The 16343-nt window shown below is 41.5% G+C and overlaps 1 protein-coding gene across 2 annotated transcripts in view; it reads left to right on the forward strand.

Annotated features, from left to right (window-relative positions):
- The window catches only part of LOC149180212 (5-formyltetrahydrofolate cyclo-ligase-like protein COG0212), a 123680-nt gene that overhangs the window by 48038 nt on the left and 59299 nt on the right, over positions 1 to 16343 (forward strand). For both annotated transcript variants that reach the window (XM_089415968.1, XM_089415969.1), the window contains exons 2-4: positions 3163 to 3253; positions 4236 to 4462; positions 5367 to 5442. In XM_089415968.1, the coding sequence (XP_089272094.1) occupies positions 3163 to 3253; positions 4236 to 4462; positions 5367 to 5442 (394 nt within the window). The remainder of the gene's footprint in view (positions 1 to 3162; positions 3254 to 4235; positions 4463 to 5366; positions 5443 to 16343) is intronic.

Consider the following 16343-nt stretch of genomic DNA (forward strand, 5'->3'; position numbering starts at 1 on the left):
TCATCTAGAAGTTATAATCTTCATCAACCACGTCCACAAGTTAGTAACATACAACATATCGAGTCTCATGATTCATCAATCTTAAAGTTTCAAGCTTTCAAAATTCATTACATAACATTTATCATCATTGATCACCAAAATTATTTAAAAATTCTAACATGAAATGAAATGCTATAAAATGAAATGAAATGAAACAACTTTCAACTTTCATGAAGCATCATATTCATAATTCATTACCAATGAGTTATAATTGCCAACTTCAAACTTAAATTGTCATATATTGTTTACAAAAAATATCATAATAAATATGAAAGAGTCAACAATTATAAAAACTACTAGAAACTAGAAAAGACAAGTAAATCTATTATCTATTGCTATTGCTTGGGCTTCTTGCCGCCACGAGAAATGTCTAATTTTTGAGTCTTGTTGGAAAATCATGATCTTTGTCATTAATATCACCCTCTAAGCATTAATATCTAGATGTATATTTGTCATTACCTCTTGATCTGTATAGGGACCTTTGTCAGTAATATCACCCTCTAAGCATTAACATAAGATAGAAAAACATAGCATGTCAAGTCAAGATTTTGTGAGTGATGGGTACATTTTTAGTAGGGTCATGATAGAGGAGTTCGACAACCAATGTCACTAACATCAAGGTACCTAGAGGGATTGGTGCTCCTGATTAAATACAAGTTCCATACCCTAATACATGACAAAATCCAATCGAAACGTTGCAATCCCCCCAATCCTAAAATCTTGAAAAATTGATAAGTCTGCTAGATTTTGAATGAGATCTAGATTTCTACTTTCTCCATATGAAATCCAATGAGGTTAGAACCACTCTTGAACATCTCGAGTCATTTCATGGTAATGTTAAAAATTTAAGTAAAAGGATGAAAATGAAGATTAAGGAGAATGTCACTTCTATTTTAAGAGTTTAACATTACCATGAATTGCATATCAATCCTCGGGCCATAGGCTTGATCATTAGGCTGCCCCACTCAAAAATTATTGTTTCTTTGAAAAAAAATTGTATTTGGAATGTTTTTGCAGAAAGGCTATGGAGCGAAAATTTCGCTCCCGGGGTCGCTCCCAAAGGGAGTGCGCTTCGGGAGCGGGTTCGAGGAGGGGGAGCTGCTCCTCCGCAACCCTGATTTAGACACTAGTAATGTAATTGAACCAATAAATTAAACCCTATTCATTACCACTCTATTATCCAGATACTACTGTTTCAAAAATAGATGGACTCTATACTTCACCGAGCTTGGTAATATGGTCTTCCCCTTTGATTTCTTCACTCCTCATGTTGGCACTGAGTGTAGCTTCAGGTCCTTTTTGTAACCCAAAGACTAACTGTGCTTTCTTCAATATCTGTGGCTACAAAAGACTTGTAACAAGCTCGCCGATTGGAACATTGTCCTCAGGGGTCCTTGTTGTCATGAACAAAGGACGTCAAATGATTTGGCTTCCTTCTCATCAACTTTGCTGGCTGAGTCCGGTTCCCTATAGTCTTGAACAAGGTTCTAATTCGGTCTGACTGCCCTTCAATCGATCTTTTTGGCTGTAACAAAGTCCTTAGGTAAACTCATTGTCTGGAGTAGCCTCAGGAAGATTTGGTAGATTGTTTGTTGTCCGAACAGTCTTTGGAGGGTTAAGTTGACCGCAGGCAATACCCTAATTGCTAGGCTGCGATCCTTGAATCAACCTTAAGACTAAGAGCTGGTGATTGATGTGCTGTACTGTCTTTCGTTGCCCTTATTGTTTTGCTTCAAATCTCTTCGGTCAACTTCAGGGAAAAGGTCGGGAGGGTTTCCTTAGGAAGAAATTCCCGCTGGTCGATTTAGAGAATACCACAAAAATTTCGATTTTGCTAGCCAGACAAATCTGCGTGGTTCCAAGATAATGTGCTGTGCCAAAACAAAGAAAAAAGTGTCTGGCTAGGGTGGGATCACCTCCACAGAAACTAGACAGGGGATTAAACAGGGTGGGATCACCTTCACCGAAACTAATCAAGAAGAAAGGGTCTTAAAACCCTCAAAGCCTCAGGCTCAAAGAAAAGAGAGACAATACAATCCAATTCATGATGAGAAAAGGATACCCTCACTCTGTTATTTATAGATTCCTCATGGGGTTTTCTCTTCCTTAATCTAATGTGAGGGGTTACAAGTACAACCCCCATTTTGGATAGGCTATTTCGTTCTCCTTTGGGCAATTAATCCATAGGGGACATTACAGAGAGTTCCCTTGGGGATATGCATGAGTATTGATATTTTATTAACTATCGTGAGAGCTCTAGTAGCTTACAGTGGGAGGGAGAAACTCTTGCTGGTTTTGGTGTTGAAATATACACCCTAGCTGGTGGTGGTTGTAAAGCCACCATAGCTAATCATTGATCTTACAAGGAGCTTAAATTGTTACGTCATCCGAGGAGCCAAGTTATTCCAGCCAGAGATCAAATTTATTGGTCTCCAAGGAGGGCCGGATTGTCTCAATTATAGGGCCGAGTTTGTACCAGCAAGGAGGGCAGATTTGCAATCTGCAAGAAGGCTGATTTATTCAGTTGGAGGGCTGAACTACCCAGAAGTCTGAGGACCAGCATTTTCAGGTTTCATTCACCTGGTTCCATCTCCAAAATTTTATGTAAATTTTCTCCTGAAATTCCATTAATAAAATTGCCGGATCAGCAACACTTTATTCAATTTTAGGGTTTTTACAATTTTTAATTTGCTGGCAGTTTCCATTATGTGAATTGGTGAAATTTTCATGGTATTTTTGGATGAAATTCATGGAATAATTTTCCCGAAGTTAATTCCCTGATATTTTAACGAAAATAATATAAAGGGATATTACACTCATACAAGGAAGTATGAATGTGGAACAAAATCTTAGTATAAATATATGCTACTGTATAGCTTGCATGAATAACAACAATAACCAAGCACAATATTGAAACTACTTCCATGTGAGCACCAAAATGAAAGAGGATGTTATGAATGAATTAGTTGGAATAATTCAGTGTTTTTCCTTGTAAATCTTGCCACTTTGAAGTCCCAAGGGTGGAATTAATTGGCTTTTCATAATTTCCTGGTTCATTATTAGAGTGTTTACATTTTTATTTCCTAAGATGGTATAATGTTCTTCTCTTGTTCATGCCTCAAGTTGGGCAGCTTGCAGGCATTTTCTACTGCGAAGTGTGTGAAGGTGAATCCTGATTCACCTCAAAAGCAAGTCCGCTATCTGGCTTTATCAGGTATCCTGTTCAATACAATACATATGCAAAAATGTTACATTAAAAGCAATGCTGCAATATTGTATCAGCAACTTATCTGAAATATTGGAAAAATAGAGGCAACCTTTTATACATACACACATATATATAGACAGACAACCTCATCTCACTATTCTTTTTATGGGTATACATGTTTTAAAAACAACTCCTCTCTCTATTTTTTTATATGGGCAGAGGGAATGGCTAGTAACCCTTTTATTCTCAATTTCTTGTTTTTCTCTTCAAAATGAGGGAAAAAAATTCCATATTGGACAATATTTTCCACAATATCTGGATATTTTGTTTATATGTGGTGATTTTTTGGGCTATAGTTTAAAAGCATTATGAATTGGTCCTTTTTCACTAATTCAAAATCACGTGCAAATGGGTATTTTTGACTTGAAATCTGTCAAGAATAATTTCGGATTAGATAGAATTGCAAATATTAGATGTTAGATGTTAGATGTTAACATTGCATAATCTAGTTGCAGTAAAGGTAATTGTGGATTCTTAATTCATTTTTACATTAAAAAAACAATATCATCTAATTCAAAATTGTAAATTTGGTGAAAATTGCCTAACTAAATCCGATGATGACAAAGCAAAAATGTCCAATAATTAGGGAGTTGAGAAACCTGTGATACCATCAATATTTGTAACTATGACAATTTAGAATCATTGCTTTGTGACTGTTAAAGGTAACCCAGGTATAGTCACTCTCAATTTTCTCTCTCCCATGCAGGGGTAGTTGTATAACACTTGCATCAGTTATCTCCTTGGGATTTTCAATTTTGAAATTCTCGCATTGTTAAGGCAATCCTAAGATCCTCCCAACCATTCAAGCTACACTGTTTTTAGCCTTGGACTTTTAATTTTCTGCTGTAAGATTTTCAGTCTGTTTGAATTCCAGAATACTCTTAGTGTGTTGGACTTTAATTGAACTGAATTTACTGGGTTATTATAGGTGGGAAAAAGCTTCTGACCCCTCAGCCACGTCTGAGAACAGGCTTCTTCTCTATTCTGGATGCTACAACTTTGCCTCAAGGAGCCATACATGAAGCTTGTACTTCAGCGGGAGCTGGGAAGTATGGGAAGCCAGTTAGTTTAGATGCAAAGCTTAAAGTTGACTTAATTGTCATTGGGTCAGTTGCTGTTGATCCCGGAACTGGTGCAAGGCTTGGGAAAGGCGAGGTGATGATGCTTTAGTTTTTTTTTTTTTTTTTTTTTTTTTTACCTGGACTCCTCTGAAAAATCTAAGAACATAAACATCTTTGTTTTTTGCTTTTTTTCAAGTTAATATTACATTTCTTTTATTTGAATGGAAATGGCATGATTGGAAATTTCACCTCATAAAAAACAGTATCAGCACAGTAACTTTCGATGTGTTAGAGTATTATTGCTTATAGGTAAGACCACTATATTAGAGCGGGCAATCTTAAAACACTTGCTTAGCAGGATTATTCCGTATTAGCAGTTTTGATGTTGTTGATCTCGACTATTCTAGATTTCAATATGTTCTTACATGATAAAATCCATTTCTAGATATTGAAGTGGATGGCTTATAGAATTTTGTTCAGTGTTCTGCTGTGTGGTTCTATGTAACTGGGGAAATAGTACATTATTAAAAATAATAGTATAGGATCTAAGTGCTGGATATATGTGCAGTATTGATAGATCTATTGCAATTTTTTCAAGAGGGCTAGACTGTTAAAGTCAATTTAGATATTCTATATATCAATCTACTGCATAAGAAACCATTATAAACATTGACGCTCTCATATTTTCAATAAAGGACTGTACAGAGGACCATAGACACGGCAGAAATTCAAACGAAGCAACCATCAGGACAAAACATACCACTTTACACTGGGGGAGAGTTTATCTGGAATTGAGTTACACTGGAGTTGGTGTCTTGGACAAACCTTATTAGAGAATTAAAGATGACATATTGTAATGCCGATGGTTTTATTGTTTTCCATCAATAACTTTCGCTTAACCATATTTCCTTCTGAATTTCTACCTTGTCAACAAAGCTAGTGGTAATATTTCTAGTACTTTACAGGGAATTTTAGACTTTGAACTTTATTGAATGCAGGGGTTTGCTGAACTTGAGTATGGAATGCTGCGTTACATGGGGGCTATAGATGACTCAACTCTAATCATCACTTCAGGTATCTTTATCAGCTGTGTCATTGTTTCGTCTTGATTTTGGGTCACTCTTTTATATCTCTGGGATGAGTTACTTGCATGTGTGTGCAGTCTAATGATTTAAAACCTAAAGCCTTCTGGTTATTGGATGCAGCATAAATCTATTTACGGGGCATCTATTCCATTTCCATTGAATTTGCCTGGGGCATGCACCTAGCCTCATCCTTCTTTGACATGCCACTTTGGTGGGGCTAACCACAAGAAGAATGGAATCCTGGTGGATGGCTTACTCTGTCATCCTCACCAGTGAACCCCAAGGCCTTGTTAGTGATTTCAGAGATGATTAATAATAACGCAGGTCTAATGGTGGCCTTTCATATGGTCCTTGCATAACAGTGGTTTTTTTTATTGTATCTAGAGGAATCGGCAGCTGGGCAAGTCTCTTAGTCACGTGACACAGGGTCAATTCCAACTGCTACCACCATAACCTCTAGGTGAACCACGCCACTCCCAGCACATGACCCATGGGTAAACTTGGGGGATTTGAACCTGGAAGCTCTGGGAACATAATACTTCATTTTCACAGCCATCGCCAATTGAGCTGTCCCCAGGGGGGCTATCCTTGCCTAACAATGTTACCAGTGACTAAATAAGTATTTAAAATATAGTGTATAATCAAATATATGTGCTGCAAATGGAATGTTCTTGGTTGCTGTAAGCCTGTATGCACTAAATATCAAGGTTTATGACTGGGCGGTTGAACTTGACACAAATATATTTGGTCTAAAACTTATTAAATTTTTGATGAGGACTACCAAGATGAACTTAACATAATTCTTTAGATTCAAATTGATTGCGAACTGTTTTGTTTGATCACGAACAGAAACATAAACAAGAACCCTGTAAAATGGGTGATATTGCTCTCCAACATCAAAAACTTTTTCTTAAATAGTGTTAATCTATGCTACCAGAAACGTGAAATGAAACGAGAAATGGATTCAGTCTTTGAAACATAAATTCTTGGGTTTCCTGATAAAAAGCGTTTTAGGGGTATAAAGGGTTTTCTTAATATATATGCAAACATCAAAATTCTAACTATCAGTGTCAACACTTATCATACAAATAGTTTTGCATGTCACTCAAATTATGACAAGTACATCCATAGAGATATCGTACTCATAGTAAAAACAGAGCCATCCTCAATAGCGTGATTAATATTGCCAACAGAAAGTTTGGAATGATGCAAATATTAAAATATTCATTGTTCAAACAATAAATGATAAATCAATTCACTGATATTACCAATATTTGGATTCGATAACATCTTTTGACTCTTCTAGTGAAATACAAAATCTATTGTCTTGACCAGCATCAATAGTCTTAAGAATATGGTTTTCTTGTTAAAATTTCTATTCACGTCATTGAAATCTGAACAAGATCTAATCTAAAGCTGAAACTTCAAATTTTACGAAACACAAATCAAAGTTTAATATTTTCAAAAGCTAAAACAATAGAAGGATAGATCAGGAGTAGAAACACAACATATCTGAATATTGGGTCAATCCACCTTGTCGTAGACTAGAGTATAGATTTGAAAAATGCTAATTCAAAAAATTAACGCTAGCAAGCTTGAAAACCACAACAACAATCACATTATTTTTCACTAACCTCAAAAGAATGATTACAACAATCCAAAACAAGAGAGAAATACCCTCAGAAAGTAGGCACTCCACATGGGTGCGTTTTCTCAAGTTGACTCACCCTCTAACTTGCCACATGCTTATCTCAAGAAACCAAGAACTGACTCACCCTCTAACTTGCCACATGCTCATCTCAAGAAACCAAGTGGTGGAAGAAGACAACCACCAATTAAAGAAGATAACAAAAGACATGTTTGACTCTCCTACGTTGGCACACTAGCTATACTAGGAAGGTCTTCCATATGAGAGAATGTCTCACTAAAGTTACACTGACATCTGTCAAGTGAATTGTAGTAGTTTCCTCTCTAGATAAGGTGCACTTGTGCATGAGGAGTAAGTCACACTAGTGGAGAAAATATTCTCTATTTAAAGTGCTCAACTCATTATTAAGTGCAAATAACTCACGATAACTAATCCTTTGTCAAACTATAAATCTAAAAATCGTCAAAAATTTGGCAACATTGTGATTTTCATGATGTTAAACTTCAAATGAAAAATTGGCCCGAAAAATTGCGAGATTTGGAAAAAATTGGCACATCATGTTAGCTTCTCTCTTCCTATACGATAATGAAGTCCTACACTTTCATGTCCCCATTTTCAGTTTCCCTTATGAAGCAGTCAGGATGGACTTCCAAGGTTGGTGGCAACCGGTTTACAGGAGCAAGATTACATCATTAGAGGGCCTAGAGGGTTTTGGAGGAGTTTTATAGGGTTCGATGGAGTTCACTTGCTATATTTCATCATCCAGGGCAATTCTGCACAATTTGTTCTTGGTTCTGTTGCATTCTGATGAATCTCGTAAAACGGGGTTATTATCAACATAATTTAATAAAAAACGCTAAAAGTGTCGTGTGGAGGGGATTATTTCAAGAAACACCTTAGTGTAATAGCTCGTTGGTGTTAGAAAATTAGAAAGGCAAAAATATTTTCTTATACTTGATAATTACTTGTGATGTTCTTGATTTCTTAGTAGGTTTCTTTATATCTTCTTTCTTTTAGTTCATCAAGCAATTACCAAAGCAATATCACATAAATCAATGGACACTAGAGATAGGCACACAACCAGGGTAAATCCCCTCTCTAGGGGAAAACACAATCAATAATTCTTCCTTCAGTAGTTTTTCCTAAGATATTCCAAGACTCTAGACCTTGACACAAACTTTCCTCCACACCAAGTCAACCTTCTTCTTTCTTTGCAAATGATCCTACTTGACCTGGGAGCAACAATGGTAGTAGCAACACTTTCTTGGGCCCAACAACTTCGATCTTCACTGAAAGACTTCGATCTTCACTTAGGAACTTCGATCTTGGCCCAATACAACTTCCTGAGGCAGCACCATCCAACAATAGCAACTTCGATCTATATTTGATCTAGCAGCAACAACATGCAACAACTGGCAGCGACATCAACAAAAGAACTTCGACGTTCCAAACTAGGGCACGAGATAGAGAGAGAGATACACCAAAACTTTGATTTTCCTTCCTTCCTTCTCCTAGACCAAACTCGCACTCCTTTTGCTTTCTTTCTCTACTTCGCACTTTTTCCTAGCTTCAAAGAGATATCGAACTTGCTTGAGTTGATTGTTCTCCAAATGGAATTCGAACTGCTTCATTTATAGCCTTTAGGTGAGGTCGAATAACTCTCCTTAAGGCCGACTTGATCATCTTAAGGCTGACTTGGTGTGGAGGCAACATATTTCATTTGTGACTCAATATTAAACCTTTTTACATGATTCAAAGCCCCAAGAAGGGTCTCTTTAATAGTGCAATGACTCTATTAACTCATAATAAATTCCAAAAGTCCTCAATGGAGACTTTGGCCTAAAACATGATGACCCAAGCATGAAACCCATTCTTTGATAAGTCATAATAATAATAATAATAAAATTTCTTTTCTTTATTCTTTTGACAAGTACATTACATGATAAGTGATATTATGACAACGAATAATTTGATGAGAAGAGTGATAATGTATGACGCCATTGATGTATAATTGATTGAGCTCTCTATTGACAATAATGTGTATGGACAGAATCGTTGTGGTCTGCTAAGGTTTGATCGAGTATTATAACTTAGCATAATTACTGTGACAGCGTTGAGTTGCAGAGAGGTTGCGTGTGTTTTTGGTTTATGGGTCAGAGTATTAATGTTGAGTTGATTTGCTGAGAGAGAGGTTGTTGCAAATATATAGGGATGATTTGAGGGTGATTGTATTGCTATGCTGATCTTGTCATGAAAAGAGGAGTGTGTCTTGATGTGTAATATTCCTAATTAGCCATGGCTAATTGGAATATTCGATTTTGTTCAATTTTTGCCTTCTATAGTTATTCGTAAATAAAAAAGTGAGGAAGGGGGACATAACTCACTTTTAGAATAAAAAAAAAAGTCACTTCCTAGTAGCACAACGTTGTGACTTAAAGGGGGAGCCAAGGGGGCCAAAGGGGGACGCAGAAATGGAGCCCACGCAGACACATGGAGGAACTGCGCAGGAAGGAAAAAAACACGTGGCAAGAGGGGAATCACGTAGGAGGAGGTGAGCCTTGGGATTGAGAGAGGCAAGGGCTATAAAAGAGAGAGGAACCCCCTCATTTGGATCATTCAGATATGAGCATTTGTGATAGTCATTTCGACTTAGAGCACGCTAGCTGTTTAGCTAGTCTGTAGCATAGTTTAGTGCATTGAGTGTCTCTGTCCGGAGATCTCACCCTTAGCCCCGGGGGAGTTTGAGTGCCTGCTCGGGTAAGGTATTTCCATTGGCATTTCAGCAGTAGATACATCAACATTTCAGCAGCAGTTTCATCAGCATTTTGGAGGACTGCGCAGCACTGAGAGAGGGACGCAATTCTGGAGGACTGCAGCACTAAGAGAGGGACGTAGTTCTGGTTTGAGGGTTTGCAGTAGGATTTGTGCTGAGAGATAGAGCAGGGGATCAGCCCTTGCATCTGGAGAGTTTTTGGCAAAGGTTTTAGGCATATTTCTGGAGGGTTTCATTCAGTGGCAGCGCAGAGCACTGAGAGATTGCGCAGAGCCTCAAGGGGGTGATTTTCGGGGGTCGACCATTCTAGAAATGCTGTCTGGGCTTTTCTGGGTTTCTTGAGTAGAGCCCGATTCCAGAGTTTCAGCCATTTCCGAGGAGGGGAGCAGCCCCAAATCCTCATTTGATTTCTAGTAGCAGCAGCAGCACAACAGTTCTCTAGCAGTTGGGACGCAGTTCAGAGAGGGGCCATTCCTTTGCTATTTTGAGTGTATTTCTTCACTTTCCTTGTGCAAGTTGAGGTGCCATCTTCCTGATCACCTCCTGTACTCATTCTATTACTCAGTATAATAAAATGGCTTAGCATTCTCTCTGCATTTCTTGAGTATCTGCTTATGGTTTTATTGTTATACGTTGCATCATTGTTATTTGTATCTCTTTGAGCATTCTTGGCTATTATACCACTTGGGTGTTTCTCTTATACTCTTAGACAAAGTCTGGAAAGGGCCAGGTAGCCTCCGGATCTCATCCTCTTTTTAGAGGCGACATATCTGGTAAATGCCCTCCCAGTCCATCTCTGGTTGGAGTTTGCTTGAGTTTGGGGTATATTCCTGATAAGGGATATTACAGTGGTATCAGAGCATAGATCTGGCTCAGCCTGTGGAGCTAGCAATCTATGACACCGGGGGAAAAACCCTATATCTGTTACAGAGGTCGGAGATACAGAGACTCTGGGCATAGGTTGGAGAACACTTATGGAGAGGGAGACTGTGTTCCGGTAGTAGACGCAGAACAGGAGGAGCCTATAGTGGACACAGAGCAGAGGGAGCCTATGGTGGACGCAGAGCAGGGGGCTCCGATGGCAGATGATGACGGGAAGAGATTTGCGGATATGCTCCTCAAATCAGTGTAGGATCTGTCGAGGCAGATTGAGGTGATGGGGCAGAGATTCACGACAGTAGAGGCCAAACAACGTGAGAGCCCACGGGTTTTCCAGGTTGGTGAGGGATCGGGCGCATCCCACCATTTAGCAGAGCAGCGTGATACTACGCAGCAGGTGGTCTCACATGCCCCTACACGCTCTACCATGCCCACTTTCTTAGGAGTAGATACGGGGGCCGTAACCCAGCAGGAGGCAGAGCTCAGACATATGGGCGATTATTTTGCAGAGTGCCAGGCCTATGGGCAGGAGTTCAGGGAAGCCCTCTCATTTAGAGATTTTGTTCAGCTCCAACGAGATAGCAGACCCCGCGACCATCCTAGAGGGTACCAGCATTACCATGATGGTGACACCCACCGTGTAGCGAGTAGATTCCACTTGCCTATGTTTGATGGTTCATCAAACAGTTCGACAAAGTCTTGGGTGGAGAAATTGGACATTTATTTCCAGCTTAACCAGATGTCGGAGATAGAGGCCATCAAGGTGGCAACATTGCATTTGGATGGTGAGGCCCAGGATTGGTGGTTTCATGGGATGGTTACACTCGGGAACTCTACAATGACGACATATGCTGAGTTTACTAGGAGATTGATGGAGCGATTTGATCGGAGGGATCTAGAGCAACATTTTGTTGAGTTGACGAGGCTCAAACAGATAGGGAGCCCAGAGACCTACATTGCAGATTTCTTGAGGGTCTCCGTGATGGTGCCAGACCTATCCACGACGCGGAGGGTCTATATGTATGTTGAGGGGTTAGCAGAGCCACTTCGGGGTCTAGTCCGATCCACTAGACCAGCCACACTCCAGGACGCTGTCAGCAGGACCCGGGACTTACAAGATGTCTTACCTGGACCTGGACACCTTACCCCCAGAGACAGACTTTCCAGTCTAAGGGGAAGGACGTGAGGATTCCACCTCCAAAGGGGAATCCAGGACAAGTACAGCTTGATGATGATGCCAGGAGGGAGCTGAAGAAGAAGCGGTTGTGCTTCACATGTCAGGAGCTGTGGGCACTGGGACATAGATGTGTTGTTGGCAAAGCACATTTTATTGAGGTCTTCTCTGAGAGCAGTGGAGAAGACGATGACGAGGATGATGGGGAGGCAGGAGATAGCCATGCCGTACAGGGACCTTTACCACCTCCACCACCAGCAGTAGGAGGTGCATCATTTGCACCCATCGGAGGGGCCCTTGCAGCATTGCGAGGAGTTCCCAAGTATCTGACGCTATGCATACAAGGGACAGTGCGTGGCCAGCAGGTATCAGTTTTGGTCGACAGTGGGGCGACCCACAACTTCATCGATGCACAGATGGTTGAGTAGAGAGGTATACAGACAGAGAGCTTCGATGGGTTTTCAGTCTTGGTCCCAGGAGATCAAACCATGACGTGTGCTCGTTATGTTCCAGAGCTTCCAGTGACGATGGGCACCTACACTTTCACTGACCACTTTTTCGTGGTCAATATTCCAGACACCAACATGATATTGGGTGTTCAGTGGCTTATCACTCTAGGGAAGGTCACGACAGATTGGAAGACCCTAGAGATGGAGTGGGATGATGAGAAGACGGGGAGGCATGAGAAGATACAGGGACAACACACATATCCGCCTCAGACTGTTTCGGCTCATCGGATGGAGGCAGTCTTCCGAAAGGGAGACATAGAGTGGGTAGTGGAGTTGCGTGCATCAAAGGCAGGGTCTATAGGGCAGACGGTACATCCAAAGATACAGTCTATCCTTGATCGGTATGCCATAGTGTTTGGGGAGATTCCACCAGGGTAGCCACCGGATCGGGGGTTTGAGCACACCATCGAGCTAGAGCAGTGCATACAGGCAGTGATCACCACCCCTATAGGCACCCCAAGGCCTATTGGGATGAGATTGAGAGGGTTATCCAGGAGTTGCTGGCTCTTGGGCACATTCGACCGAGCACGAGTCCTTTTGCTTCTTCTGTGGTGTTGGTGAAAAAGAAGGACGGTACGTTGAGGATGTGCATTGACTACAGGGCCCTGAACAAGAAGACCCTGAAGAACAGATACCCCATACCCAGGATCGATGAGTTGATGGACGAGTTGAGAGGGACACGTTTCTTCTCAAAGATTGATTTGAGATTGGGGTACCATCAGATTCGCGTGAGGGAGCAGGACATTCCCAAGACCACCTTCAGGTGTCACTATGGGCATTTTGAGTTCTTGGTGACGCCTTTTGGGCTTACCAATGCCCCAGCTACATTTTCGTTCTGCATGAATCACATCTTCCGTAGTCACTTGAGGAAGTTTGTGTTGGTATTCTTCGATGATATTCTCATTTACAGTAGGACTTGGGAGGAGCATCTCCAGCACATTGAGATAGTATTGCGTATCTTACAGGAGTAGCAGTTCTATGCCAAACCCTCCAAGTGTGAGTTTGGGTTGACAGAGATGTTATATCTGGGACACATCATAGGAGTGGACGGAGTGAGGGTCCATGAGGAGAGGATCAGGGCCATCAGAGAATGGCCGGAGCCGAGAAACGTGATGAACTTCGAGGATTCATTGGCATTTGTACTTACTATCGGAAGTTCGTCAAAGGTTTCTCACAGCTTGTTGCACCCCTGACAGATTTGACGAGGAAGGGGGCATTCAGTTGGTCGCACACAGCGCAGCGAGTCTTTGACAGGCTCAAGGAGGTTATGAGCAGCTGCCCAGTGCTTGCATTGCCAGATTTTACGCAACCATTTGTTTTGGAGTGTGATGCGTCAGGAGAGGGGATCGACGCAATATTGATGCAGGGAGGTCACCCTATAGCCTTTGAGAGCCAGAAGCTCCTTCCGCACGAGAGGTTGTATTCTATATATGACAAGGAGATGCTGGCCATCATGCATGCATTGGCTAAGTACCGGTAGTATTTGGTGGGTAACAGGTTCAGGGTGAGGACTGATCACAATAGCCTCAAGTTCTTTTTGGAGCAGAAGCAGCTACAGGAGAGGTAGTAGAAGTGGATCAGTAAGATCCAAGCATATGACTTTGACGTTGAGTATGTCAAGGGTAAGAACAACGTGGTAGCAGATGCCCTTTCTCGTAGACTAGCCACGTTGTCTCTTATGAGCTTGGATACAGACTGGAGGGCTCGACTCTTAGTAGAGTACTCCAAGGACAGGTTTGCATGTGAGGTTCTGGATGGGCAGGTGGCAAATGACAGGTACAGGGTGTTCGATGAGATCATCTATTACAGGGACTGGATCTTCTTGACTGAGGGGTCTCAGCTTAAGAAGAAGATACTTCAGGCATCACATGATTCACCTTTGGCTGGACATCAGGGGTTTACCAAAACCTATGGGGCCATTGGAGAGAGGTTCTCATGGAAGGGCCTTAAGGAGGACGTACTCCAGCACATCCGGGAGTGCGATGTTTGCCAGAGGAACAAGGGAGAGATGAGCCATCCCGCGGGTTTATTGCAGCCTCTTCCATTCCGGAGGGGAAATGGGAGAGTATTTCGATGGACTTCATCACAGGATTGCCCATGGTACAGGGCAAGGATTGTATCTTTGTTGTGTTGATTGACTGACAAAGTACACACATTTTTTTGCCATATCCGCACACTATACAACAGCACTGGTGGCCGAGCTGTTCTTCAGGGAGATCTTCAGGCTACATGGTCTTCCCAAGACCATCATCAATGATAGGAACAACCGTTTCATGGGCGGGTTTTGGCAGGAGCTTTTCCATTTGGTGGGGATAGAGTTGACACCGGGTACCAGTTATCACCCACAGATAGATGGGCAGACAGAGATAGTTAACAAGTGGTTGGAGGGCTACTTGCGTAACTATGTCAGCTGGCAACAGCGAGCATGGCTGAAGTGGTTGCATCTGGGGAAGTACTGCTACAATACTTCACATCACATGTCCATTGGTATGTCACCATTCTATGCCTTGTATGGGTATCATCCTTTATCTTTTGTTGACGTGATGTTTGGTGATAGCAGGGCTCCTAGAGCCAAGATTTGGATCCAAGAGAGTCAGGATATCCTCCAAGCTCAAGGATAACATGGCTACAATGCAGAATCAGCAGAAGCTGTATGCCGATAGGGGTCGGGTGGAGAGGCAGTGCGAGGTAGGGGCCATGGTCTACCTACGATTACAGCCATACCGACAGTCGTCATGGAAGCAGAAGGGGGCTGAGAAGCTCAAGCCCCGCTTTTATGGGCCATACAGGGTGATACGTAGGATTGGACAGGTTGCATATGAGTTGGAGCAGCCCCAAGGCAGCAAGATTCATAACATTTTTCATGTATCATGCCTGAAAAAGGCATTGGGGCAGCAGGTGACAGTGACAGATGAGCTACCACCCATGGTTGACGAGGGGAATTTGGTATTGTAGCCGGAGGCTATCATTGATACCAGGGAGAGGCAGCTGTGGAGCAAGACAGTCTGGGAATTCTTGGTGAGGTGGAAGAATTTGCCGGATGAGGATGCCACTTGGGAGAGCGAGAAGATCCTACAACATCCATCACTTCAGTTGCTTGAGGACAAGCAACATTTTGCCGAGGGATACTGTAATATTCCTAATTAGCCATGGCTAATTGGAATATTCGATTTTGTTCAATTTTTGCCTTCTATAGTTATTCGTAAATAAAAAAGTGAGGAAGGGGGACATAACTCACTTTTAGAATAAAAAAAAGGTCACTTCCTAGTAGCACAACGTTGTGACTTAAAGTGGGAGCCAAGGGGGCCAAAGGGGGACATAGAAATGGAGCCCACGCAGACACATGGAGGAACTGCGCAAGAAGGAAAAAACACATGGCAAGAGGGGAATCACGCAGGAGGAGGTGAGCCTTGGGATTGAGAGAGGCAAGGGCTATAAAAGAGAGAGGAACCCCCTCATTTGGATCATTCAGATATGAGCATTTGTGATAGTCATTTCGACTTAGAGCACGATGGCTGTTTAGCTAGTCTGCAGCACTGTTTAGTGCATTGAGTGTCTCTGTTTGGAGATCTCACCCTTAGCCCCAGGGGACTTCGAGTAGAAATTTCTCATTTCCCACCCTGGTTTTCAGTTTCTCCTTATTTCTCCCATATAGTTAAATGCCCTTTCCCATAACCATACATTTAACAAGCTGAAAAAAATAAATTTGCTGAAAACACAAATTCTGGAAATTTTACAGAATGTTGGAAATTGCAGAAATAAAAATCAGCAGTAATAAACAGCCATTAAAACACATTTAAACACTGAGATTTTTGGTCAATGTGACCCTGGAAAAACCCCCTACAACTCTTGGGGAAAACCAGTTTGAGAGCTCTTCTTTATTTCTGGAAAATGCCTTTTTACAGTA

The sequence above is a fragment of the Pinus tabuliformis genome, chromosome 3_2 (assembly GCF_031772625.1).
Source record: "Pinus tabuliformis cultivar Carrire ecotype Pingquan chromosome 3_2, CPIR1, whole genome shotgun sequence".
Taxonomy (NCBI): Eukaryota; Viridiplantae; Streptophyta; class Pinopsida; order Pinales; family Pinaceae; genus Pinus; species Pinus tabuliformis.